The 26,792-nt window shown below is 44.0% G+C and overlaps 1 protein-coding gene across 3 annotated transcripts in view; it reads left to right on the top strand.

The window, feature by feature from the left end:
• RIMBP2 (RIMS binding protein 2) overlaps positions 1–26,792 on the top strand; it is a 345,228-nt gene that overhangs the window by 269,495 nt on the left and 48,941 nt on the right. For all 3 annotated transcript variants that reach the window (XM_066603410.1, XM_066603408.1, XM_066603409.1), the window contains 3 exons: positions 6,306–6,457; positions 13,804–14,274; positions 16,090–16,236. In XM_066603410.1, the coding sequence (XP_066459507.1) occupies positions 6,306–6,457; positions 13,804–14,274; positions 16,090–16,236 (770 nt within the window). The remainder of the gene's footprint in view (positions 1–6,305; positions 6,458–13,803; positions 14,275–16,089; positions 16,237–26,792) is intronic.

Raw genomic sequence — 26,792 nt, 5'->3', positions numbered from 1 at the left:
GAATTAGTGTAAATGCTTGCCTTTCGCCACTCTACATGCCTCAGTGAGGGCCTTCAGTTACGCTTCTTGTGCTGAGACATGCGGAGGCAGAGCTTCTGCTTTTAGGACATCATGTTGTGTGACCACTGCATATCCGGTGTGGAATCGTCAATCCTCACCCTGGTACCATTTACAAAAAGCTCAACATATGCATTGCATTGTCAACAGGAGTTTCAGTAACTGATTCAAAGCCTGCAGTTTACTGTTGCATCAATGGTAGACAATCATGCTGATATTCTATTTCAAATAGATCAGAGTCTTGTTGCAAAGCATTTAAAAATAGCTGATCTGTAATACCTAGATTACCTATGCCTCCCCCGCCCCCATTTGAACCGGAATACTTGATTGGAAGAAGAGTAGCTGGATTCAAGGTTGTACAACGTTGAAAAGAGATGCTAGGAGGCATGAGGAGGGCACATTGTAGCCAGAGATACAGTGGGGGAAAAAAGTATTTAGTCAGATACCAATTGTACAAGTTCTCCCACTTAAAAAGATGAGAGAGGCCTGTAATTGACATCATAGGTAGACCTCAACTATGAGAGACAACATGAGAAAACACCAATCCATAAAGAGGTAATGAGCAGCGCCAGAGGTGGTTGATTTTTCTTTAAAAGTGCATCCATAGATGCCTCTTTATTATATCCAGAACATCCAGTAAAACGCACAACATTTCGACCCGACAGAGGGTCGTTTTGAAAAAGACCCTCTGTCGGGTCGAAACGTTGTGCGTTTTACTGGATGTTCTGGATATAATAAAGAGGCATCTATTGATGCACTTTTAAAGAAAAATCAACCACCTCTGGCGCTGCTCATTACCTCTTTATGGATTGATGACTTTTTGAGGATCCAAGGGAGTCGGGTCCTCCTATATGAGCTTTTGCAAACTACTTTTTTTCCCTCCCATTATAGTGGTTGGATGTAACGGAGTGCTGCTGCAACTTTGATTATTTGAACATGAGAAAACACATCCAGAAAATCACATTGTCTGACTTTTAATGAATTTATTTGCAAGTTATGGTCGAAAATAAGTAATAATAATATAATAATCTTTATTTGTATAGAGCCAACTTATTCCGCAGTGCTTAGTATTTGGTCAATAACAAAAGTTCATCTCAATACTTTGTTATATATCCTTTATTCGCAATGACAGAGGTCAAACGTTTTCTGTAAGTCCTCACAAGGTTGGCACACACTGTTGCTGGTATGTTGGCCCATTCCTCCATGTAGATCTCCTCAAGAGCAGTGATGTTTTGGGGCTAACACTGGGCAGCACGGACTTTCAACTCCCTCCAAAGGTTTTCTATAGGGTTGAGATCTGGAGACTGGCTAGGCCACTCCAGGACCTTGAATTGTTTATTATGAAGCCACTCTTTCGTTGCCCTGGCGGTGTGCTTAGGATTATTGTCATGCTGAAAGACCAAGCCATGTTTTATCTTTAGTGCCCTTGCTGATGAAAGGAGGTTTGCACTCAAAATCTCACAATACATAGCCCCATTCATTCTTTCATGTGTACGGATCAGTCGTTCTGGTCCCTTTGCAGAGAAACAGCCCCAAAGCATGATGTTGCCACCCCCATGCTTCACAGTAGGTATGGTGTTCTTTGAATGCAACTCAGCATTTTTTCTCCTCCAAACATGACGAGTTGTGTTTCTGCCAAACAGTTCTATTTTGGTTTCATCTGACCATATGACATTCTCCCAATACTCTTCTGGATCATCCAAATGCTCTCTAGCAAACTTCAGTCGGCCCCGGACATGTACTGGCTTAAGCAGGGGGACACGTCTGGCACTGCAGGATCTGAGTCCCTGGCAGCGTAGTGTGTTACTGATGGTAGCCTTTGTTACGTTGGTCCCAGCTTTCTGCAGGTCATTCACTAGGTTCCCCCGTGTGGTTCTGGGATTTTTGCTCACCGTTCTTGTGATCACTTTGACCCCACGGAGTGAAATCTTGCGTGGAGCCCCAGATCGAGGGAGATTATCAGTGGTCTTGTATCTCTTCCATTTTCTAACTATTGCTCACACAGTTGATTTCTTCACACCAAGCTGCTTGCCTATTGCAGATTCAGTCTTCCCAGTCTGGTGCAGGGCTACAATTTTGTTTCTGGTGTCCTTCAACAGCTCTTTGGTCTTCACCATAGTGGAGTTTGGAGTGTGACTGCTTGAGGTTGTGGACAGGTGTCTTTTATACTGATTACAAGTTCAAACAGGTGCCATTACTTCAGCTAATGAGTGGAGGACAGAGTAGCCTCTTAAAGAAAAAGTTCTAGGTCTGTGAGACCCAGAAAGCTTGCTTGTTTGTAGGTGGCCAAATACTTATTTTCCACCAGAATTTGCAAATAAATTAGTTAAAAATCAGACAATGTGATTTTCTGGATGTGTTTTCTCATGTTGTCTCTCATAGTTGAGGTCTACCTATGATGTCAATTACAGGCCTCTCTCATCTTTTTAAGTGGGAGAACTTGTACAATTGGTATCTGACTAAATACTTTTTTCCCCCACTGTAAGTGCTCAGGTTGCACTTGCGTGCGTATGCTCTGGATGTTATAAGGGGCTGAGGACCACTAGGGGGTAGACCAGAACCGTAACTTTGTTCGCCTCGCAGAGGTCATGGACCATGCGGTAGGTGTCCGGCTGACTTTTTTGTGTCTTTTCTTGACTGGAAAAAGAGGGGTGTTTGCTGGAGAACGTATCTCATGCAAAGCCCCCATTGGAACCAAGTCTCCCACTTGTTTCCCAACGCATTTTTTTCTTGTAGGAAACTTAAGGGATGCTGTTTGACCCAGGGGTGTGTATCCTGGTTTAAGATATACCATCATAGGGGGTGCATTCAATTTCCCTATGTTTGTCTTGGAGGTGGCCCACATTTTGTCAGGAACCGTGGATAGCTGTGTTTCTGCAGCAGCTGTCAGGACAAACTCATGAGCCAGATCCACCAAGAGAGCAGTTAGTTTGCAAAACTCTTCTGAACTAGCACCTGAGATCTCAACCCATAGCGATACATCCGCTGAGAATTTGATGGATGCAGAGAAGGCTTGCAAGATGTCAATGCCAATAACAAGGACATGAGTTACAACAGGGCAGAATAATCCACAAACATCTATCCACATTGGAAATGTGATATCATTTAAGCAAAATCATTATTAATCTGATCCTGCCTGCAATGTCTCATCAAATTTGAAAAAAGAAAACTTTTCCTGACTGCCCAAGATTCTCAACCCTCCCCCCCTTCTTTGTGAACAAGAGAGGGATGACCCATTACGTACTTTTACATCATCTAGCTCAACCCCTTTGATTCTGGCTGTTCACGTGCTTCTTTATGCTTTCATTTGAAATTTGAAATCTGCAAATTCACATCACAAACAAGTAAAGTCTTATGCAGAGGGGGGGGGGGGAACTTTTATCCCCAGTCAATATCTGCATCACACATTTTACATTCATCACAGCCTGAACACTGGTCATTAACTCTCATCCATCCATACGGTCAAGTCTGTCTCTCTCATATAAAAATTAAGAACCATATAATCCTCCACAGAAAGGCTGACTAGAGACATTTATCCTACAGAACATTCTCACTGAGAGAGTACAATACTAACAGCATTTAGCAGTTATACACAGGTCCAGCCAATCACAGAGCTGACAATTACACAAATAACAGCAAGAATATACTTTAAAATTCCTATATTTTCTATTTTTAAGACAGTATAATTCACTTAATTCACTACAAGTTTCTTATTCCATTCACGCTTGGCTTCCTTCTCTTTCTATGACCCTGAACAAAGACTGAAGTCCGAGAATGACTGTTATCTCTCTGTGAAACAGGATAATAGCTAAGATATTAGAAAGCAGCCAAAATATTCAAACTTTAAACAATATTATTCATTAGTAATTACAAGAGGTATATCCCTCTGAATGTCCAAGTAGAAATATGAATAGAATATGAAACACAGACTAAACAAAGTTGTTTTAGTTTAACTGCAGGGAATAGTTAGACACGTAAAGAAAAGAAAACATGCTAGGAGCTTCTGACAACGCAACATTTTCTGCATTTTTAACCCTTGTATAAAAACGCCCACACAGATGTGAGTAGGGTATAACTTTTTTACACTTGTATGAAGGAGATTAAAACGTACAACAAAGATTATATTACATAACATCAAGACATATAAGAACAGTAGTGGTTATTTGTCACATAATTGTCCACAGATTCTGCATGATCTTGCTTCATGTCATAGGGGGACACAGACTATATATAAGGATTCCCTTTCTCTGATAAGCCATTACTGCTGTATCTACACTTGCCTTAATCCATCTGTCTAATATACTTTTATCCAACCTTCTAAAACTATCTCTGAATCTTTCCCAAACTTGCTGGTTTAAGACTCCATTCTCCCAAAATCCTAAACACCTGCTTTTCTCAACAACTTACTACATTCTCTCCCCACAGCTAACTTGCTTTCTCTGTCTATTACTATTTCTCTAGCTGTTTTCCACATAGGAATACTCCTTGCCCTGTACGTTTCCCATATCATCTGTTCTTAGTGCAATATACCTCCATCCCTCTTATCGCTTCTCTGACTCTATTTTTCCTCTTTTATAAAAGAAGATTTCCCCAGGAGCTACTATTGAAAGTGAGTCCTGTTCTACCTAGGCTTCTTGCAACCCAAAGGTTATACCTATATAGAGGACAGTAAGGGGATTCCAGAGCTCACTACAGCCTCTTTCCACGCTTTCTGCAAACCTGTTCCAATGTTGGGGGTCTAATGCTCCTGTTTCCTGAAACCCTGCCTGTTCTAACAATTTAGTACATCCTTTACCTACTGCGTCCTTGCAGTCTTCCATACCTTATCCTCTTTACCAGCAATATTGGCCATGGCTGGCGGCTTATGTACATACACATAAAACAATCCCCTGGCCACTGAAATATACAATGAAAACGTAGGATGCCATGTCCAGTCATTGCCCTCGTGGCAGGGACTTCCTTACTGCCTTGCTGATCTGATAGTTCTGTTAACGTGGTACACAGAGATTTATATTTGTATCCTAGAGGTCAGGTTTCACAGATCAGTTCAGCTTATCTTAAGCACTCACTCATACGCAAACAATCACACAATAAGGACAAAACAGAAGCATACATTGGTCTATTTGTTTTTTACTTTCCTATTCTTCTAGTCTCCACCCTTCGTCCCTCCTCCTCTACTACTTCTCTTATACTTATAAGAGGCTCCCCAGTGGTTCCTAAACTTATTGTTTTTCTCCTTTTATTATGGCTTCCTCGGTTTTACACCTTGCTCTTCAGAGGTCGGTTAAATGGTTTGTCACAATATTTTCCCATATTTTACAGGCTAACCATAGGACTAAACAAAACCAGAAACAAAAACCCACTATCATGCAAATCTGTTACCACACAGACAGCATACCCAGCCCTCGGGTTTTTATGGACTTGAGGTATTACAAGGAAGCATGGACACCTACCCTAAGATCTGGAGAAAAATCAACCAGGAAGCAAAGATAAGATTGGCAAGATAATGTTTTACCATACAGCGCTGTTTTTCAGTCTGTGGTTCCCGGTTGCTTTCCTCCGTGATCCGAGAATCGGGGTACAATGATCGTCCTTCTGTCATCTCGATCCCCACAGTTGGGTGTCAAGTTTGTTAGGGAAATTCAACGGTTTTCTGGTATGCTACCGGGCTCCAAATTAAAGTGATATGACTTGACCGGTCAAGAGCAATGCAGACACACACAGACCATGACGCTATGTGTAGCGCATTCTGGTTTATTATGTCATACGTTCAATCTTTATAGGATTTTACAAAGCGAGTGGCTTTATGCCAAATACAATTAAAACTACAATTAATAGCAGTTTCTTAATACATCTGTTTCTTTTCAATTTGTCCTTCTCTTCTCAAATGTTAGCCTTGAGATACATCCTGTAAAGCTCGTTAGTAAGTTTTGGCAAGAAATATCTTAGGATAAGAACACCGTACAGGAAGCTTTTGTGGTGGTCCAATTAGTATTTCCAGCTGGATTAGTCAAGGTGATATCTAGCATATGTCTAGATGAAAGTTGAAAACCATACAGTTAAAGTTGAAAACCATACAAATATATATGTGCAACTAAATATTATAACAGGCAAGCAAAAGAGACATCATGAAGTCTTTAGGCCATCTTTTAGACATGCAGCCTTCACAGTGTGAATTGAATTTTGTATAATTAGAGAAGTATAATCATCTCTGATACAAAAAAATAAAACCTACTTTTTTATCGCAGGTCCTCCTATTGCACCCGAAAATGTTACAGTGCATCCTGGACCTACAGCCGTTACACTGCTGGTTACATGGAGACCCCCAGTACTGTCTCCAACAGGAACCTCCAATGGAGCAAATGTCACCGGCTTTGCAGTATATTCTAGAGGACAAAAGGTAAATACTGGCGGAGATGATGAGTTTGTTGCAGTAATTCACAAATGTCCAGTAACAATTTTTACATGTATTCATGTTAATATACCTCAATGGCTACTCATGGTGTAATGAAAGATTCTGCAACTTTGTAATGCAGTTTGACGTTCAATTCCTTCTTATTTTTAAGATCTCCTTTTTTCTAAGTTAATGAAAATATTATTATTTACATTCAGAGGCTGAAAACAGAATAGGCATAATGTTGTTCTCAGCTGAGAGGTGAATACAATTGGATTCAGTCTACACAATCCTCTGGGAGTTAAACAGCCAGGACAATAGAACAATAAGTTGCATCTGCGCTGATGTTCCATACCAACCATACATTGATTTCTGCTACTATTAGGACTCTTTCTCACATGGCGGACTTGGATTCCACAACAGATTTCCTGCAAGAAATCCACGGTGGCCAAATTCACATGCAAATAGTGTGGATTAGGCTATGTTTTCACAGGCTTGTATGTCAAGGGCTGAATTACACAGTGTGATTCTACAGCATAAATAGACATTCTGCAGAATAAGAATCTGTAGCGTTTTATAAAAATGCAACAAATCTGTCTCGGAAATTCTTTCCACCTTGTGAAGGGGATCTTTAAAAATCCCCTCCGCATGGCTTGTACTGTACACCCTGCGGAATTTCCACAGCCGATCCTGACCATACGAAGGCGGCCTTAGGCCATTCTCACATGGACATTTGTTTACTGCATTTAGAACTGCATTTTTATGTGAGATTGTCTGCTTTTTACTGTGTTTTTCGCGCAGTAAAAATGCAGACAAGCAAGCTGATGTTTAGCCAAAACTCACAGGAAACCCCCCTGAAACAGCCACATGACCGTGAAGTCGCCATGGTAGTGAGCTGTCCTGCATTGTGGTGATAGTTCAGTGCCAGCTGTTGTCTGGAGAGGATGTCCTACTTTCAGGATGATGGCCTTCTGTCATGGCCAGAGGCTGCTACGTTTGGTCAACCTAGGTTTGGTCCTTGGCAAAGCGTCCCTTCTACTTTGTGGCATTTCTGTCCCAAATTGTACCGCGTTTTTACTCTGTTTTTCACGTGCCCAATTCATTTCAATGATAGATGTAATGCGTGAAAAACATGAGAGGTCCCATTGAAATAAATGGAGGTTTACTGCTGTGTTTTTAGCGTGTATTGAAAATGAGCGTAAATCACTCCAAAAGAATGTGTGAGAGTGGCCCTAGGGTGGGTTCAGACTGACCTATTTGCACGCGTTTGTGCACACACAGAATATTTGCGTGCAATACGCAGAGAATAGAACCCATTGATTTCAATGGGTTCATTCAGATTAACGATTTTTGCACGTGCATTTTGTGCGAGTGCAAAAGAAATTGGGCCTGCTGTATTTTCCTGCGTATCTGCGCACTAAGGACCCCATAGAATTCACACAAAATGCAGGAACATGCGCAAAGCGCTGCACAATTCTGTGACAAAGAAAACACATCTGGACCTCATTAGCCTAAGCAGCCTTTTAAATTGTAGAGCTCGGCTGTCGCACGCGCATATGAACAGGCCATGCGTGCGCAAAAAGCTCGTTCACTGCGCAGATACGTTGCACTAAGGTGAGTGTATTTTTGCATACGCTTGTCTGAAGTCTCCCTTAGGGGGCCTTCACACCGGCAATAAAATCACTGGATTTTCATGCGATGCGAGAGTGATTGAAAATGCTGAATTATGAAACCAATGATTTTCAATTAGAGGTTTTCACTCATTCGATGTTGCAATAAAAAAAAAGCAGCATGTCCTTTCTTTCTGCGTTTTGAATTTATTTTTTATCTCCCATGTTTCCCTATGGAGCCTCCTTTTTATCGCATCGCAATGCACAAACTTCCAAATTTTTGTGCGATGTGTTTTTAATATTAGAATGTCCTATTGACTTTTGTGTTAAAAAAAAACAAAATCACGCGAACAAAATATGTAAGAAAATCACAAGTGATGTTTTTTCGAGAAAAAGCAGTGCTGACACTCAAAAATTGCAAGAAAAATGTGGCTATTTTGCACGTGGCAAGAGCGATATGGGTCCACGAATCACGGCCCCATATCGCGCTCCCCATCATGTGAATTTCCCCCGAGGATGTGAGGCATTTTCATGTCAAAACAGCCCTGCATCATTTCGAGGATGAACCAATCCTCTGAAGTTGCTTTCAATGGGAGACCCTGCAATGCTGCCACTGGCCCAATTGAAACAATGGGCGCTACAATGCGAGAGGATGCAGGAAGCTAGAACATGCTGCGATTTGTTTCCTGCATTGCATCGCTCATGTATATGAGCCAATTCAAAAGAATGTGGCTCATATTTGTGCGTCTCGCAATGTGCAAATCACACCAATCTTCTTGCCCATGTGAAGGCAGCCTTAGGCTTTATTCTCATGTAGCAGGTTAGTTGCAGACATTTCATGTTCATCCAAAAGCGACTTGCAGAAATCCCTGTGTTTGACACCAAATTAATCCCATTCTCATGAATGAAATTGATTTTCAGACACAAAAAGTCCTGCATCGAATCTGCCATGTGTGAATATACCTTGATGGAACATTTTAAAGTTTTGCTAAAATGCTTTGGAATCCTTTTAACTTATTAAGCGTTATTCACAAGCTGGAGAATGCTGACTTGCAATGCTTTGTTCTGCTTACTTCAGCAAATCCGAATGAAGTTCCACATCCGCTTTGCAGCCAGTGGAAACACATAAATATGAATGTAGTTTAGAAAATGTAGATGGTTGGTTTAAAGTACTTTAAGATCCCTCCAATGATACTCATTTGCATTGTTGTATTAATGGATTTGCATACCTATTTACATTTTCTGTATGCATTTAATTCTGAGAACATAACATTGCTTAAAAAAATGGATTAAATATAAAATAACTTTTACTACTGTATGTATTTTATATCACTTCAAAGCAATAACAGGACGGCCATTTTCTTCTCCAGCGGATGTATATTACAGTCGATTCAGATATTGCGATGAATAAAAATGTAAACACAATAATAAGTAAAATAATATAAATTTACTAAATATAACAAAAACATCAAGATATAACAAAGCAAAAATAAGTAAGCAAAAAATATTCAATTAAAGCACATAATAATAATCAGCAAATAAACAATAACAAAGTGAAATAAGATTAATAGATTACTAATAGAGATGAGCGAGCATAATCGCTAAGGCACATTACTCGAGCGAGTAGTGCCTTAGCCGAGTATCTCCCCGCTCGTCTCTAAAGATTCGGGGGCCGGCGGGGGTGACAGGTGAGCTGTGGCGGGGAGCAGGGGGGAGCGTGGGGGAGAGAGGGAAAGAGAGATCTCCCCTCCGTTCCTCCCCGCTCTCCCCCGCCGCTCCCCGCCCCCCGAATCTTTAGAGACAAGCGGGGAGATACTCGGCTAAGACACTACTCGCTCAAGTAATGTGCCTTAGCGAGTATACTCGCTCATCTCTAATTACTAAACTTCGTTCTGTTCTTAAAGTTACTTACAGGAAGGACCCAGGAATTCCACGAGAGTAGCAATGTTTAGATGTTTGGTCCAATCTCAGCTCCCTTCCCCCTAGTTTATTATATTTAAAATTCCCAATGAGCCAACCAATAGCAACAGTAGAGACAATGGTGACTGACTTTGTGTGTGTGTGTGTGTGTGTGTTTTTTTAAAGGAGTTGGCCACTTGTAAACTACTGATGGCCTGTGAACAGTCTAGGCAATCCATAGATTGGCAGCTATGAAGGGTGTAATATCTTATTTATATAGACAGATTCTATCTTATTATTTACAGCAATTCCCAATAAAGGTATAAGAAAAATGGGAAAAAGATTTAGGCCATACTAGCAAAGATAAATGGGCCACCGTGTTGCATACGATTCCGATGATATCTCTTTCTGAAAGTCAACAAGTATCGCAATTGTATTTAGTGTGTAGAGTTTATCATACTCCATTAAAGGTGTTTAACATGGGTATTAGATGAAACTCAGACTGTCTGAAATGTTACAGAGATGGTGCAGTTTTAATGCAGATGGTCTGGGATTGTGTAAAAATTGGTAAGTTTTGGAATAGGGTATTAGAGATAATTAACCCTTTCCAATCCAATTTGTATCCTGGTTTTCCTAGGGGGCTTACTCTTTTTCTGCTGTTATACAACGGCGCTATATGCTGGCTAAAGCCAGTACTGCATGAGTTGACATATTGGATAGGCTCCAACAGCAGAGAGGCTGGCAATATACAGTAAGAGAACCCTGACGGATGTCTTTCAATATCGGAGCTGTACAGCCTTAAATCATAATGTCTTCAGAGGTCAGACAGTGGATTGGAAAGGGTTAAAAGTATATCTTGTCGATATTGGTCTCTTAATCTTAGAACTTGTATATTGGGTATTGTTGATCGGTTTGATGGACATACTCTTTTGGGAATTCAGAGAGAATTGTTTCACGACGGGAAGTTGATTACTGCACATTGGATGTTGCCCGCCCCTCCTGACAGTAGGAGATTTTGTCATAAAAATAAGTTAGGTTATATCTTTGAAGAGGGGAATATATAAAAAAGAAGCCGCTTGACTAAATTTGAGGAAATTTGGGGAAGATGGTTTGATATATAAATAATGAATATTGCACATCAAGTGCTGGTTGCGTTGAGGCATTGTAGAAAAGTTGATGGGATTGGGGAGTGTGGAGCTAACAAAGTGGAGAACAGTTAGTTTTTTTTGGGAGGTGCAAGGGGGTGATTATGATTTGTTTAAATATAGATCTGGTTGATTATACTGTTTGGAAGGGCTAATAATATGTTCTATGTATATTATGCTTATGCATGTATAAATGTTTTGAAATTAGGGGGTAATTGTATTTAAAAATATAAATTCAATGAAAGTTACCTGATTGAAAAAAAAGTTAGCATGAACAAACAATCGTGCATGATTAGACAACGGTTAGCAAACAATGGTGTCTGGACTCTCATAAGCTCCTTATTCTTGTTTGAAAGTTACACATTAATTGAAGTGTTGAAGCCCTAAAAAAATTATTTCTAAAGCTCCATTTAGACGGGACATTCGTCCCCGCTAGAGATGAACGAACGTACTGTTTAGGGCGATTTCGCAATCGAGCATCGCTTTTTTCGAGTAACTGACTACTCGAGCGAAAAGAATCGGAGGGCGGCGTGGTAGAGCTGGGGGGAACAGGGGGGAGCTTTCTCTCTCTTCCCCCCCCCCACTCCCCTCTGCAACCCCCCACTCACCTCCGGCGCCCCCCGAATCTTTTCGCTCGAGTAGTCAGTTACTCGAAAAAAGCAATGCTCGATTGCAAAATCGCCTTAAACGAGTACGTTCGCTCATCTCTAGTCCCTGCACATACTAGCTTTCATGCTACTGCACGAGAACTAGTATCGCTGGCTCACAGTGGGGAGGCTGGAGGAGATTTCTCTCCGCTCTTCCCCGCCCCTCTCCATTGACTTAACATAAAGGCCATTTAGTATTGACCAGCCGCTATGTTAAGTAAATGGAGAGGGGCAGGGGAGGGCGAGGAGTGAAATCTCCTGCAGCCTCCCGCCCCCCTGCTGGCCGCTCTGTAAGCGAGCCAGCGATACTAGCTCACATGCTATTGCACGGAAGCGAGTGTATGCCGGGACGACTGTCGGGCGTTGTTTGCCCGACATTCATCCCATCTAAATGGGGCTTAATTTACAAGATGAAAAAATGGCCGTCAGGGAAGTGGTCTTTTTAAATGGTCCATGTCACCAGCACTGTATAAGAAAGTACAGCAGAAAATATACTGCTATGTTAGCGCAATGTCTGATATTAGGATCTGCAGTCTTTTTCCAAAGAATGAGATTGGTTTCATTTTCACCGTACACAATTTACTTACATAAGAAACCTTCTGTTTTCCCTGTACTGTTCTTATCAGATGGTCTCCAGCGTTCAGCACATCTGTGCACTTTAGTTATGAACTAGACAAATTTGAGTGAAATCATGAGCAAGAGTGTGAAACTGCAGTAAGTATCCAGAGAGTGTAGACCTTTTCCAGTTCCATATCTGCTTTGTAGTGTTACACTCTACTTATGTGTTCTGTGATTTTGCAGAGATGTTTTCAAAAACATATGGTTGACATAAAACATACATAATAATTGACATATTTATTATTACTAATACAGGGTTATTACAAATGATCTTCCTGATTGGAAACCCGCATATCTCACATCTAATCACACTCAGATACATAAGTTTGATATTAATCCCGGTCACCCGTTTCTGCAGTGTCCCGTAGCAAACTCAGTGTGCATACAGTAAGCATGACTCTTTTCAGAAGGCTGTGTGTATGTACTCCCTTACAGATTAATTAAATTGTGCATGCATTCCCTTTATGTCTGTGGCCTTTCATGTGATCATGTACTTTTACACGGGGCAATTATTGCCAAAATTCGCTCTGTAAACAGCTTATTTGGGCGATTTCATCTACAAATGGCCACTGAGAGGACACTGAGCAAGAAATCGCTCACCTGTTGGAGCCACTTGGTTTTTAGCAGAACGAAAAACCAAAAAACTGTCAGTCCGTGTAAACAAAAGCCGCTTTATGTTTGAGCGACTTCTGTTTACTATGAATGGAGGCGAGCGGCCCTGGTTGCTCTGCATTGATTCACTTAAACAACTGTCGCTCCTGTAGTACAAGAACAATAGTCAGGCGGTGGTCCGTTGGACGGCTGTCGTCCTGTGTAAGGGTACCTTTAGTTTAAGGAGGTACATTTATAAAGGCTTTACACCAGAAAACTGCCATACAAAAATCACAGAATTTTGCGACATTTCAGCCTTCTGCGCTGCCCTCACCACCTTCAGGGGAAAGTGGGCAGGGCTTGTCGGGAGGGTGTGCGGCATAAAAGCCATTGTTGGCTCATTCGGTTTCAACCACAATCATTCAGCCCCTGTCATTTATGGATATATATCTTGTTGTAATTTAAGGCTACTTGTATTTGGTACATACAAGCTTATTATTACATATTTGGGGATTTTAAATAAGCCAATATTCAATTTATATACAAGATACCTAGTGAGCTGGTATTTCCGCTTTTACTTTTGTATTTTTTAGCCTGAAGGTCTCTATTACCAGTGCATTCACCACTCTTTCAGTTCCGATGTTTATTTTGGTGATTTGCCATGTTTTTTTCTTTTCTTTTAGTATTTTGGATTGACCTACACCATTGTTTTACATAATTATTGCTTTTTAAATACTCAACATCCCTTCTTCATCAGAGTAGGATGACCTGTGTTTGTCAGCAAGATTAAGAAAACAATATTGTTTTTATTTTTTTCTTATTACCTTCTATTTTGTTGTCAGGTGGCAGAAGTTGTGTTTCCCGCAGCTGAGAACATTGTGGTGGACCTCATGAAAATACTTAATTTGGATGCCAAGGAAGTTACAGTGAGGACCTTGTCAGCACAAGGGGAATCTGAAGACTCCTGCTCTGCTGTCATTCCACCTGATTTACTGACGACTCCAGCACATCAACATCCAAGGACTATGCCTAAATGCAAGCCATTAGCTAGTGCTGGGGTACCAGATACCAAAGATGAACATGTATGTCCCCACAGAAAAATGGATGATGCTTGGGACCATTCCCATACAGTGTCTCACATCCATGGGCATACATTGGAACCTCCAACATCAAATTTTCATAGTCCAGGTCACGGTAGAAGGTCTCCGTCTCCTCAGCGGATACTTCCACAACCTCAAGGTGCACCCATTTCTAACACAATGGCCAAAGCAATGGCAAGAGAAGCAGCACAAAGGGTTGCCGAGAGTACAAGGGTAATTTACGCATTGTTATTAGATGTGTCTTTTTCTTCTTTCATAAACTTTGCACAACTTTGAAGGGAAAATAACTCTGTACCTATAGAGTCTGACAGAGCCATATGAAAGGAAAAGTGTGTCTGGGCCCTAAAAATATTTATATCACTAAAACTGATGTAGTTTTACATTAAAGGAAGCTGTCATGTTAAAAATGTAGTGCAATCTACAAGTACCATGTTTTAGAGCAAAATGAAACCGAGCAGGCTGATTTTATGTGCGGAATAAGTTGGCGCTATACAAATAAAGATTATTATGTGTGTATATACATATACACACAAATACACACACACACACATATATATATATATATATATATTTATATGTATATTTATATTTAGAATGTTGATTCTGGGTTTAGAGGTCCAGTGGGCGGTCCTATCTGCTCATTTTGGGTTTAGAGGTCCAATGGAAATCTCTGCTTAGAGATGTATAGCTATCTCTGTATACGCAATCATATTAGGAGGGCTGTCAATCACTGGTGTCCGGCCACTGGACCTCTAAACCCAGAATTAAACAGAGGTTTAATTTAAGAAATTGACAGTTCTACTGAATCTTTTCCTGTAATCATGTAGAAGAATCTTCTTAGCTCTTCTTGCTCTTTAACATGCTGCCCACAGATTCAGCTGCATTTTAAATGAGACAGGTCCCTCTTAATTCAGTGGATGCTATCACTGAGGCAGTAGCAGCCTAACTTTGTGAAGACTTATAATTCACTGACTAGACGCTAAAAAACACATTTTTATTAATAAATATCTAAAAACAGGAATGTAAGCACCCATCCATGGACAAACCAACACAAACAAAAGGGTTATTGTTGAAGACACCAACCTCTAATTACTACGTAACAATCAAGCCTATATTTTCTGATTAGTGAAGAGGGATCAATATTGACTATTCAGTCCAATAGTTATTGGTAGGTTCAGCCTTAGTGCCAATAGGGTCTACAAGTATTGCCCAATTGACTACTAACACTTATGATGACTTTCAATAGAGGTATGATCATCAGGGACCTAAATCACCTCATGTAGTGTTAGAAAAATCTGCTGGTGGTGGTGCCCCACAAAAGTGAGTGGGTATCATCCACCTGGAACAGGAGAGATGGTATTACTTAGAACCTATTCCTTAATTTACCTTGATCCTAAAATAGACTCTACCCTAATATGACTGTAGGGTGGGAGCCTGGGACCCTCGTGATATTGCTTCACTACCCCAAATGGGATTTGAAGGGAATTGTGAATGGGTTAATCAGACCCTCAATCCCAATAAGCTCCTGTATTACTGGTCCTAACAGGCTTCTTAGAACTAAGATTGATGCTAACTACTGTCTAATCAATCCACACCTCTCTTTCTAACTTTACTGGTGCGGTTCTCTAACACCCCACCCCACACACACACACAAGAAAGAAAAAGTTTTTTTCCTCTATACAGAGTATAGACAACCCTTTTGCTTGTGTTGGTTTGACCATGGATGGGTGCTTACATGCCTGTTTTTAGGTATTTATTAATAAAAATGTGTTTTTAGCATCTAGTCAGTGAATTTTAATTCATTGGATGGGTTTACTCAGTTCCAAATGTTCGCTTATTATTAACAGTCTCAACTTGTACGGTGGATTCACTTTCTGATCTATCATTCAGTTCTAAAGTATTCTTTAAAAAGTTTCACCGTCACTCTTTGTGCAAAATGTGTCCAAGAATCCTTTACTTAGCAGGATTAGAGGGTGTGAACGATGCCTTACATTTCTATTTGCTCTTACTTTAATTTTTCTACCACAGAATGAGAAAAGGAACCTATTCAGTGAGAGGAGTAATGCAATACATGATAACTCTGATGAAGAAGAGGATGGTTATGATTCTCCACACATAAAAAGAAAAGGAGCTTCTGTTGATGAGTTCCTGAAGGGCTCTGAGCTTGGAAAGCAGGTAATTTTAGAATGTTTTTAAAAGACCTTATGCAGACTAAATAAACAGACGGTTAAGGGGCGACCAATGAAAAATAAAGTACCTAGTATCTTAGGTCATGCTCTTTTGATTGCATTAACTACAATCTGCGTCTCAAAGTACTGCCAAGCTGAGCATGTCCAAGATGAGTAAATGTGACTGACACTGGATTCAGTTCTGTATCACCAATAAAGAACTGGCTGACTCACTCTCAGTCCATCACTTTCATCACTGGTTTACAGCCTAGGCTATAAATCTCTATCAAAGTAATCTTCGTGTATGTTTTACTGTATTAACCTGTGCAAATATCACATTGGTGAAGTCTGTGATCTGAAAATGCGTTTTCCATTCTAAAAGAGAATGGCATCTGGGACCGCCACCAATCCTAAGAATGAAGATGCCACATTCGCTGGAATGAAGCTGTGCAGCAAATCCCTATGCAATAGACAGCTGTTTACGCCACTTTGCAAAGAACAATAGTAAATGTATCACAGTGCTGCGGCCACTTAATTCAGTTTGAGAATTGGGGAGGCTCAACTAGATGGACATTTGACTTTCAGTCTAGAATACTATGTTTACTTAAAGTATTGAACCAAACGTCCTGTAGCAGAAATCTCCAAGCAATGCAAGGGGCTTTCCGGTCTCTATATAGAGTTTTTTCGCTTGGAAAATCAGAGATGACAGACTTCACGAATGTCATCTCCTCATATGTCTGTATCAGATGATTGTTTTGACTGGATTTCTCCGTTCGGATAACCTCAGTCCTCATCCGCCTACAATAAAATCTCAAATACATATATTAGAGAATGCTATTTATACACTTCCCCAATACTTAAGGGAACCTACATGTTAATGTCCCCGCAGACTGGAATGGCCATCTTTTATTTTGACACTGTATTTTTTGACTTGAATGATTAATCAAATTCATGATTGATGTGTTCTACAAAGTCTTGCGTGGTATCATTCTGAGGGCCACAAATAGATAGTTAATTGAGATGTAATGAGTAAAACATCTGCCCCTTTTCATCTGTCTGTTACAGAATTTATTGAGGATAAGCAACTGGGAAAAGGGAAACTTAATTGGTGGTAAATTATCATGGTAATAATTGTGTAATTCAATTAGGAATAAGTAACATTTGTCAGCATTTTAACTAGTGATTAGTCACAGCATCATGATGAATCTGAAGCAGAAATGATTCGTTTGACAATGCTAAGACTTCCAGTAGCCTTGTTCCCCGGGAGCCGCTCAGTATGTTAGGAGCAAACCAACGTCCCTGGAAATACCTCAACTGAAGGCAGCTAAGGTATATTGACCCATGTTTAAAGGCACAGAAAACTGTGAACATCGGTATTCTGAGGAAGTCAGACATTACCTACGGAGTGGTGCAATTAAAATTGGAGTTTTAAGAGGAACCCATTGAAACTTGATTGGCTCAGTATATGTAAATTATATTTTTAATATTCTCTCTGGTGATTTGCTTTATTAGTGGGGCGTCACACAGATGTACTTGCATGGCCCATTGCACATGCCGAATTAACATGCGCAATATGCAGGGAATAGAAACCATTGATGTCAGTGGGTTCGTTTCTATTAACAATTCTTTTGCAGGCATTTTGGTCCAAAAAATTAGTACCTGTTCTATCTTTCTGCGTATTTGCATACCAAAGGGCCCCATGGAAGTATATAGGAGGTGCACAAATGTGGAATTCCGTGAAAAATTGAACACATCTGGACCTCATTTTAAATCAGAGCCGGGTGTGGGTGGGGTGTCGCGTGTGCATATGAACGGGCCCTGTGTGCGCAAAAAGTACAGTTTTATCCATAGATATGCCAATTAGAGATGAGCGAACGTACTCGTCCGAGCTTGATATTCGTGCGAATATTAGGGTGTTCGGGATGCTCGTTACTCGTAACGAGTACCACGCGGTGTTCCGGTTACTTTCAGTTTCCTCTCTGAGACGTTAGCGCGCTTTTCTGGCCAATTGAAAGACAGGGAAGGCATTACAACTTCCCCCTGTGACGTTCAAGCCCTATACCACCCCCCTGCTGTGAGTGGCTGGGGAGATCTGATGTCACCCGAGTATAAAAATCGGCCCCTCCCGCGGCTCGCCACACATGCCTTGTGACTTAGCTGAGGGAAAGTACTATCATGCTGGAGCTGCTGTAGGGAGAGCGTTAGGAGTTAGTGTAGGCTTCAAGAACCCCAACGGCCCTTCTTAGGGCCACATCTACTAGTGTGCAGTACTGTGTTAGCACAGTATTTTTTTTTTTTTTTTCCAAAATTGGATCTGCAGAGCATTGCGCCCTGCAATAGGGACAGAAGTGGGGGTTAGGCAGGGAGAGTGTTAGGAGTTAGTGTAGGCTTCAAGAACCCCAACGGTCCTTTCTAGGGCCACATCTATCCGTGTGCAGTACTGTCCAGGCTGCTGTTAGCAGTGTTGCATTTTTTTTTTTTTCTCAAAACCGGCTGTGCAGAGCATTGCACCCGGCATTAATACTTCAGGGATAGAATTGTGTAGGCAGGGCCAGAAGACATACATTATTCATTGAATACACGCAGTGTGGGTGTTCCTTGTAAAAAGCAGGGAAAAAATTCTATTTGGCCTGCCTCTTACAGTACTCAGGGCTCTGTGTACGTGTGTGCTGTGCGCTGAACGTTCAGAAAAAATCAGACGCAGTCAGCTACGTTTTACCGCAGGCGTGCGGCAATTTTTTTCCTGCATGGGAAATCCCTGATCTGCTGTAGGTAGCGAATTACTTTGCATCACTGCAGTTCTGGGACAAATTGGCAGGGCCACAACACAGTTATTAAACTTAGTATTCATTGAATACACGCAGTGTGGGTGTTCCTTGTAAAAAGCAGGGAAAAAATTCTATTTGGCCTGCCTCTTACAGTACTCAGGGCTCTGTGTACGTGTGTGCTGTGCGCTGAACGTTCAGAAAAAATCAGACGCAGTCAGCTACGTTTTACCGCAGGCGTGCGGCAATTTTTTTCCTGCATGGGAAATCCCTGATCTGCTGTAGGTAGCGAATTACTTTGCATCACTGCAGTTCTGGGACAAATTGGCAGGGCCACAACACAGTTATTAAACTTAGTATTCATTGAATACACGCAGTGTGGGTGTTCCTTGTAAAAAGCAGGGAAAAAATTCTATTTGGCCTGCAGGCTTGCGCCAATTTATTTCCTGGCTGTGAAATCACTGGTAATACAGCATGCTGAGGGGTAGGGGTAGGGGTAGGGCTAGAGGACGTGGACGCGGCCGAGGACGCGTAGGCCCAAGTGAGGGTGTGGGCACAGGCCGAGCTCCTGATCCAGGTGTGTCGCAGCCGACTGCTGCGCGATTAGGAGAGAGGCACGTTTCTGGCGTCCCCACATTCATCGCACAATTAATGGGTCCACGCGGGAGACCTTTATTAGAAAATGAGCAGTGTGAGCAGGTCCTGTCCTGGATGGCAGAAAGTGCTTCCAGCAAGCTATCATCCACCCAGAGTTCTGCGCCGTCCAGTGCTGCAAATCCGAATCCTCTGTCTGCTGCTCCTCCTTCCTCCCAGCCTCCTCACTCCACTACAATGACACATGCTCAGGAGCGGGAAGACTCTCAGGAACTGTTCTCGGGCCCCTGCTCAGATTGGACAGCAGTGGTTCCTCTCCCACCAGAGGAGTTTATCGTCACTGATGCCCAACCATTGGAAAGTTCCCGGGGTCCGGGGGATGAGGCTGGGGACTTCTGCCAACTGTCTCAAGACCTTTCAGTGGGTGAGGAGGACGATGACGATGAGACACAGTTGTCTTGCAGTGAGGTAGTAGTAAGGGCAGTAAGTGCGAGGGAGGAGCGCACAGAGGATTCGGAGGAAGAGCAGCTGGACGATGAGGTGACTGACCCCACCTGGTGTGCAACGCCTACTCAGGACAGGTCTTCAGAGGGGGAGGCAGCAGCAGGGCAGGTTGCAAGAGGCAGTGCGGTGTCCAGGGGTAGAGGCAGGGCCAGACTGAATAATCCACCAACTGTTTCCCAAAGCGCCCCCTCGCGCCATGCCACCCTGCAGAGGCCGAGGTGCTCAAAGGTCTGGCAGTTTTTCACAGAGACGCCTGGGACCGACGAACAGTGGTGTGCAACCTTTGTCGCGCCAAGATCAGCCGGGGAGCCACCACCAACAGCCTCACCACCACCAGCATGCGCAGACATATGATGGCCAAGCACCCCACAAGGTGGGACGAAGGCCGTTCAGCGCCTCCGGTTTGCACCCCTGCCTCTCCCCCTGTGCCCCAACCTGCCACTGAGATACAACCCCCCTCTCAGGACACAGGCACAACCGTCTCCTGGCCTGCACCCACACCCTCACCTCCGCTGTCCTCGGCCCCATCCACCAATGTCTCGCACCGCACAGTCCAGCCGTAGCTAGCGCAAGTGTTGGAGCGCAAGCGCAAGTACGCCGCCACGCACCCGCTCGCTCAATCGTTAACCGTCCACATAGCCAAATTTATCAGCCTTGAGATGCTGCCGTATAGGGTTGTGGAAACAGAGGCTTTCAAAGCTATGATGGCGGCGGCGGCCCCGCGCTACTCAGTTCCCAGTCGCCACTACTTTTCCCGATGTGCCGTCCCAGCCCTGCACGACCACGTCTCCCGCAACATTGTACGCGCCCTCACCAATGCGGTTAGTGGCAAGGTCCACTTAACTACGGACACGTGGACAAGCACAGGCGGGCAGGGCCACTACATCTCCCTGACGGCACATTGGGTGAATTTAGTGGAGGCTGGGACAGAGTCAGAGCCTGGGACCGCTCACGTCCTACCCACCCCCAGAATTGCGGGCCCTAGCTCGGTGCTGGTATGTTCGGCGGTGTATGCTTCGTCCACTAAAGCACCCTCCTCCTCCTCCTCCTCCTCCTCAACCTCTGTCTCGCAATCTAGATGTGTCAGCAGCAGCAGGACGTCGCCAGCAGTCGGTGTTGCGCGGCGTGGCAGCACAGCGGTGGGCAAGCGTCAGCAGGCCGTGCTGAAACTACTCAGCTTAGGAGATAGCAGGCACACGGCCCACGAACTGCTGCAGGGTCTGACAGAGCAGACCGACCGTTGGCTTGCGCCGCTGAGCCTCCAACCGGGCATGGTCGTGTGTGACATCGGCCGTAACCTGGTGGCGGCTCTGCAGCTCGGCAGCCTCACGCACGTGCCATGCCTGGCCCACGTCTTTAATTTGGTGGTTCAGCGCTTTCTGAAAAGCTACCCACGCTGGTCAGACCTGCTCGGAAAGGTGCGCCGGCTCTGCGCACATTTCCGCAAGTCCCACACGGACGCTGCCACCCTGCGCACCCTGCAACATCGCTTTAATCTGCCAGTGCACCGACTGCTGTGCGACGTGCCAACACGGTGGAACTCTACGCTCCACATGTTGGCCAGGCTCTATGAGCAGTGTAGAGCTATCGTGGAATACCAACTCCAACATGGGCGGCGCAGTGGGAGTCAGCCTCCTCAATTCTTTTCAGAAGAGTGGGCCTGGTTGGCAGACATCTGCCAGGTCCTTGGAAACTTTGAGCAGTCTACCCAGGTGGTGAGCGGCGATGCTGCAATCATTAGCGTCACCATTCCTCTGCTATGCATCTTGAGAAGTTCCCTGCAAACCATAAAGGCAGCCGCTTTGCGCTCGGAAACGGAGGCGGGGGAAGACAGTATGTCGCTGGATAGTCAGAGCACCCTCCTGTCTATATCTCAGCGCATTCAGGAGGAGGAGGAGCATGAGGAGGATGAGGAGGAGGGGGAAGAGACAGCTTGGCCCACTGCTGACCGTGCCCCTGCTGCTTGCCTGTCATCCTTTCAGCGTGTATGGCCTGAGGAGGAGGAGGAGGAGGATCCTGAAAGTGATCTTCCTAGTGAAGACAGCCATGTGTTGCGTACGGGTACCCTGGCACACATGGCTGACTTCATGTTAGGATGCCTTTCTCGTGACCCTCGCGTTGCACGCATTCTGGCCACTACGGATTACTGGGTGTACACACTGCTCGACCCACGCTATAAGGAGAACCTTCCCAGTCTCATTCCCGAAGAGGAAAGGGGTTCGAGAGTGTTGCTATACCACAGGACCCTGGCGGACAAGCTGATGGTAAAATTCCCATCCAACAGCACTAGTGGCAGAAGGCGCAGTTCCGAGGGCCAGGTAGCAGGGGAGGTGCGGAGATCGAGCAGCATGTACAGCCCAGGCAGTGCAACAGTCTTTAAGGGCCTGGACAGCTTTATGGCTCCCCACCAAGACTGTGTCACCGCTCCCCAGTCAAGGCTGAGTCGGCGGGAGCACTGTAAAAGGATGGTGAGGGAGTACGTAGCGGATCGCACGACCGTCCTCCGTGACGCCTCTGCCACCTACAACTACTGGGTGTCGAAGCTGGACACGTGGCCTGAACTCGCGCTGTATGCCCTGGAGGTGCTTGCTTGTCCTGCGGCTAGCGTCTTGTCGGAGAGGGTGTTTAGTGCGGCTGGGGGAATCATCACAGATAAGCGTACCCGCCTGTCAACCGACAGTGCCGACAGGCTAACACTCATCAAGATGAACAAAGCCTGGATTTCCCCAGACTTCTCTTCTCCACCAGCGGACAGCAGCGATACGTAAGCAATACGTAGGCTGCACCCGCGGATGGAAGCTACGTTCTCTCTCACCATCCAAAACGGGGACATTTCTGCTTCATCAATCTGTGTCTGATATTCCTCCTCCTCCTCCTGCTCCTCCTCCTGAAACCTCACGTAATCACGCTGAACGGGCAATTTTTCTTAGGGCCACAAGGCTCACTCATCTAATTTTTCAAAACAATTTTTATATGTTTCAATGCTCTTAAAAGCGTTGAAACTTTAACTTGAACCAATTTTTCGTTTAATGGGTTTCACCTGCCATCTTGGTTGGGCATGGCCAATTTTTACTGAGGTACATTAGTACTGTTGGTACACCAATTTTTTGGGGCCCTCACCTACAGTGTAATCATAGCAATTTGTATGTTCTTCGCCTGCACTCATGGTACAGAAGTGTGTGTGGGGTTGGCCTACACTTTAGCTACATAAATGTTACTTGGGCCTTGGCTATACTGCAGCTACTGAAATGGAACTAAGACTGTGCTCCCACTATACTGCTGCTTCGGAATTGTTACTGGGGCCTGTCTTGAGTGCTACTATTACTGACATGGAACGAAGACTGCGCTCCCGCTATACTGCTGCTTCGGAATTGTTACTGGGGCCTGTCTTGAGTGCTACTATTACTGACATGGAACGAAGACTGCGCTCCCGCTATACTGCTGCTTCGGAATTGTTACTGGGGCCTGTCTTGAGTGCTACTATTACTGACATGGAACGAAGACTGCGCTCCCGCTATACTGCTGCTTCGGAATTGTTACTGGGGCCTGTCTTGAGTGCTACTATTACTGACATGGAACGAAGACTGCGCTCCCGCTATACTGCTGCTTCGGAATTGTTACTGGGGCCTGTCTTGAGTGCTACTATTGCTGACATGGAACGAAGACTGCGCTCCCGCTATAATGCTGCTAGTGATGTGTTAGTGGGGCCTGTCCTAATGCTACGGCTGAAATGTTACGAATTCTGGGCTCTGCCTATACCGCTGCTAATGGTATGTCTCTGGGGTGTGGAAACAGAGGCTTCCCAAAGACATGATGGCGGCGAGGCCATTTCCCACCAACGCGGTTACTGTTAAGCTGCATATAACCACGGACACGTGGAGAGGACACGTAGTGCCTCAAAAACATCCCCCTCCTCCTCCAACAGGGAAAACATTCTTGGCAAATGCCTTTGCATTGGTTCGTCTGGTGCCAGTCCAAGAATTTCACCTTTACCGACACTACAAGAGAGCCCCCCCACCATGGCCCACTTAATCCTGGCCACATTCCGAAAACCAACAAAATAAAACCGCGCTACTAGGTCCGCAGTCACCACCACATTACCACCAACGCGGTTAGTGTTAAGGTGCATATAACCACGGACACGTGGAGAGGACACGTACTGCCTCAAAAACATCCCCCCGCCACGGCCCACTTAATCCTGGCCACATTCCGAAAACCAACAAAATAAAACCGCGCTACTAGGTCCGCAGTCACCACCACATTACCACCAATGCGGTTACTGTTAAGGTACATATTACCAGTCTGACTGGGGCATGCAGATACCTTGACAGAATGAATAGTGTGTGGCACATAGGTTCCCCATTGCTATGCCCACGTGTGCAGCTCCTGATGGCGGTGGCACAGGATTCTATTTCTCATTGCTTCTGTACAGCATTGTGGGCTATCGCCCCGCCCCTTTTAAAGAGGGTCGCTGCCTAGCCGTGCCAACCCCTCTGCAGTGTGTGCCTGCGGTTCCTCCTCATGGCAGACGCACTTCTAAATAGACATGAGGGTGGTGTGGCATTAGGGCAGCTGAAGGCTGCGCAGGGACACTTTGGTGTGCGCTGTGGGGGGGAGGGGGGGCGGTTGGTCAGCATGTAACCCAGGAGAAGTGGCAGCGGAGTGTCATCCAGGCAGTGATTGTGCTTTGTTGTAGCTAGTGTGGTGCTTAGCAAAGGTATGCCATGCTAATGAGGGCTTTTCAGAAGTAAAAGTTGTTGGGAGGGGAGGGGGCCCACTCTTGCCGCTATTGTGGCTTAATAGTGGGACCTGTGAACTTGAGATGCAGCCCAACACGTAGCCCCTCGCCTGCCCTATCCGTTGCTGTGTCGTTCCCATCACTTTCTTGAATTGCCCAGATTTTCACACATGAAAACCTTAGCGAGCATCGGCGAAATACAAAAATGCTCGGGTCGCCCATTGACTTCAATGGGGTTCGTTATTCAAAACGAACCCTCGAGCATCGCGAAAAGTTTGTTCCGAGTAACGAGCACCCGAGCATTTTGGTGCTCGCTCATCTCTAATGCCAATCAACCTCCTTCACTGCGCAAATATGTTGTGCTAAGCGATGTATATTTGCGCAGACGCCCGCCTGAAGCCGCCCTTAGAATTACATGCATTTCTAGGTGATGTTGTTTTTATACATAATACTCAATCTTTACAAGCAGAGCTACAGTGTGAAGCATGCAGAAGGTAGAGATTAGAAGTCGAAGCCTCTGATAAGGCAGGAAATGGCTTACAAACTACTGTACTGCACATATTCAGCTCCTATCTGTGACTGCTGCTTAGTTGAAGTCACAGATTCAGGGGTAGATAATCTGTACCCAAAATAGGGGGTTCAGAAAACCTCTTTGCCCAAACCCTTGGTCTCTAAAGTTAATCACAATCGCTGGGCAGTCTTTCATTTAAAGGACCACTCCAGCATTCATTATGTAACTAGTCCCCCAGTATAATAGATCAGCTAGTGTTACCTTGGTTATTTATTCCTTTCTACCTGAAACTTCCTGGAGTCCTTCATCTCAGGTGGGTCTTGTGATCTCATTCTGACCAGCTGAGAATTACTTGACTTTATGTTCTCTCAAGGAGTCATTTTTTCAGTCTGCATAATTCCTGTGTGTAAAAAATTGATAGATTGTACCACACAGGCTCTGAATGAATGGAGTGAAGGACAAACTCCTATCACAGTTACTGAGGATGAACGCACAGCTCCTTTTGCACAGTTATTATGCAGCATCACAGCTCATTCTCCTGACTGTATACTTGTAGGTCTATAGTTTATTTAAGTGAGTATAATGAATGGTGATAATCACACTGTCCTCCCTGCAGGCACAGATGACACTGGCCTGCAAAGATGCAGGCACACGACACTGGTTATGCAAATCTATGCTGATGCATCATGGGCAAGTTAGCATAGCATACAGGAGATAAAGCAGGGAGAAAGGTGCCTGATACATTATAACAACAAGTCTGTGAGCAAATGGGTGAAAAACTACTCATAAATAGTAAATCTCCACATACACAGCCCAAAAATATGCTCCCGGTATTCAATATAAGTATATAGTGGCCGTAAACCAATAAGAGAGTAGTAGAATAAAATAAAATAAGATAATCAAATAGTAAACTGAATACACAAATTAATAGAGCAGCAGCAAATGGTAATAGGTATCTATACTGTACTTACACTATAGTGCATGGGACTGTGTATTCCATAGATGAAGTAGTATATGGGAGTAGACAGCATACGGAACGTGCTGAGCATAAACGTGTGATACTGCCGCTCAACTAATGTTTCCCTGGGGAAGTCTAACAGAGAAATTGCCTGAATGAACAGTTGGAGGGAAGAAACAGACAAGAGAGCTGCTTCGGCCGGCAGCGACTACTTACGTCCCGCAACTAGAAAGCTGGTGATGTTACTCAGCACCTACAGGAGCAACTAAGGTCCAAAAGGGTTCCTATGCTTTTCGGAAAACCCCCGGGCATAAGAAGAAACATGTCTGTTCCAAAATACATAGGTATACCGAAAATGAGTGAAGAAGCATACTACCCTAAACCTTCGACATGTTTTTACTCATAACTTATAATGCATAGTCCCTATTACCCTCCAACACAATTGGTCCACATACGTGTAGTTCTCAAAGCAGGGTTGGTTGATGACCCTATC

The sequence above is a fragment of the Eleutherodactylus coqui genome, chromosome 5, assembly GCF_035609145.1.
Source record: "Eleutherodactylus coqui strain aEleCoq1 chromosome 5, aEleCoq1.hap1, whole genome shotgun sequence".
Taxonomy (NCBI): Eukaryota; Metazoa; Chordata; class Amphibia; order Anura; family Eleutherodactylidae; genus Eleutherodactylus; species Eleutherodactylus coqui.
Note: the sequence above shows the minus strand (reverse complement) of the source record. Positions and strands in the feature narration are given on the sequence as shown.